General features: G+C 54.9%; 1 protein-coding gene across 1 annotated transcript; it reads right to left on the reverse strand.

Annotated features, from left to right (window-relative positions):
• Positions 1 to 302: 302 nt before the first annotated feature.
• VE01_10705 (uncharacterized protein) lies at positions 303 to 958 on the reverse strand (the record flags this gene model as incomplete). The annotated part of the gene is made up of 2 exons (XM_018280097.2): positions 658 to 958; positions 303 to 580 (listed from the first exon to the last, which is right to left on the reverse strand). The coding sequence occupies exons 1-2, from the start codon at positions 842 to 844 to the stop codon at positions 303 to 305; spliced, it is 465 nt and encodes a 154-aa protein (XP_018125028.1). The 5' UTR covers positions 845 to 958.

Genomic DNA, 958 nt, shown 5'->3' on the forward strand with positions numbered 1-958 from the left:
CGGTTGGGTGTGTCTTGTCTGTCTGTCTGTCTCTCTCTCAGTCTCTACCACCTCATTCTGCCTCAGTGACTGTGTATCCTCCTCTCTGTCCTGACATCCAATCTCCCTCCTTGGAGCTCTGGCTAGCGAGTGTATGCCAGCGGGCGTGTCTCTGCCCGCATATCTTCAGCGAATTGGCTAGCGAATGTCCGTATCTCATATGAGAAAATCCCTCCTTACATCTCGTCCACCTCTTTAAAAAAGCGAGTGTCCTTTCCCTCATCCTTCCTAACCCCTTGATCAAAATAACGACTTCCCACTTTCTATCTCGAATCGCTCCCCCGACTATTCCCGCTCCCCCCCCTCCCAGCTCCATCATACTCATAGAAACTATAATCGCGACTCCCCTGCCTCGAGCCCCCCTGCGTCGCCTTGCCCCTCTCGACAATATGGCGCATGCTCGGTCCACCCCAGGGGAGACCAGAGAGATCGGACTCGAGACCGAGGTCGTCCGGGTCGGGGCTGGTGTAGGAGTAGCCCGCGTGGAGCTGGTTCTCTGCGTCGCGGTCGCGGGATTCCTTTTGGTCTTTTGCTTTTTCGCCTGTGGAAACGTAACAGTCAGTTCTCATTGCCTCTCGCTTAGAAATGATAAAAATGTAAAGAAATATTGGGACATACGAAACTTCCTCTGCGCCAACCGATTCTGAATCCTCCTCCTCTCATCCGGCTCATTCACACCACTCCAATCATCCTTTTGCGCCTTCTTCCCCCCCGTCTTCACGCTACTGCTAGCCTTCGAATTCCCCTTCGAGCTCGCGCTCTTCCCGCTCGATCCCCCCTCACGCTTCTCTCTACGATCAGACATTTCCGTCTCGGTGCTAGATCCCGATGAAGAGGACTCGGACGGCGATGGCGGCGAACAGGTCGGCGACTTGATGACAATGAGTGGTGGGCTGGTGGCTTGCTGCTGCTGCTGCTG

Source organism: Pseudogymnoascus verrucosus (genome assembly GCF_001662655.1).
Source record: "Pseudogymnoascus verrucosus strain UAMH 10579 unplaced genomic scaffold scaffold_136, whole genome shotgun sequence".
In the NCBI taxonomy this organism is placed as follows: Eukaryota; Fungi; Ascomycota; class Leotiomycetes; order Thelebolales; family Thelebolaceae; genus Pseudogymnoascus; species Pseudogymnoascus verrucosus.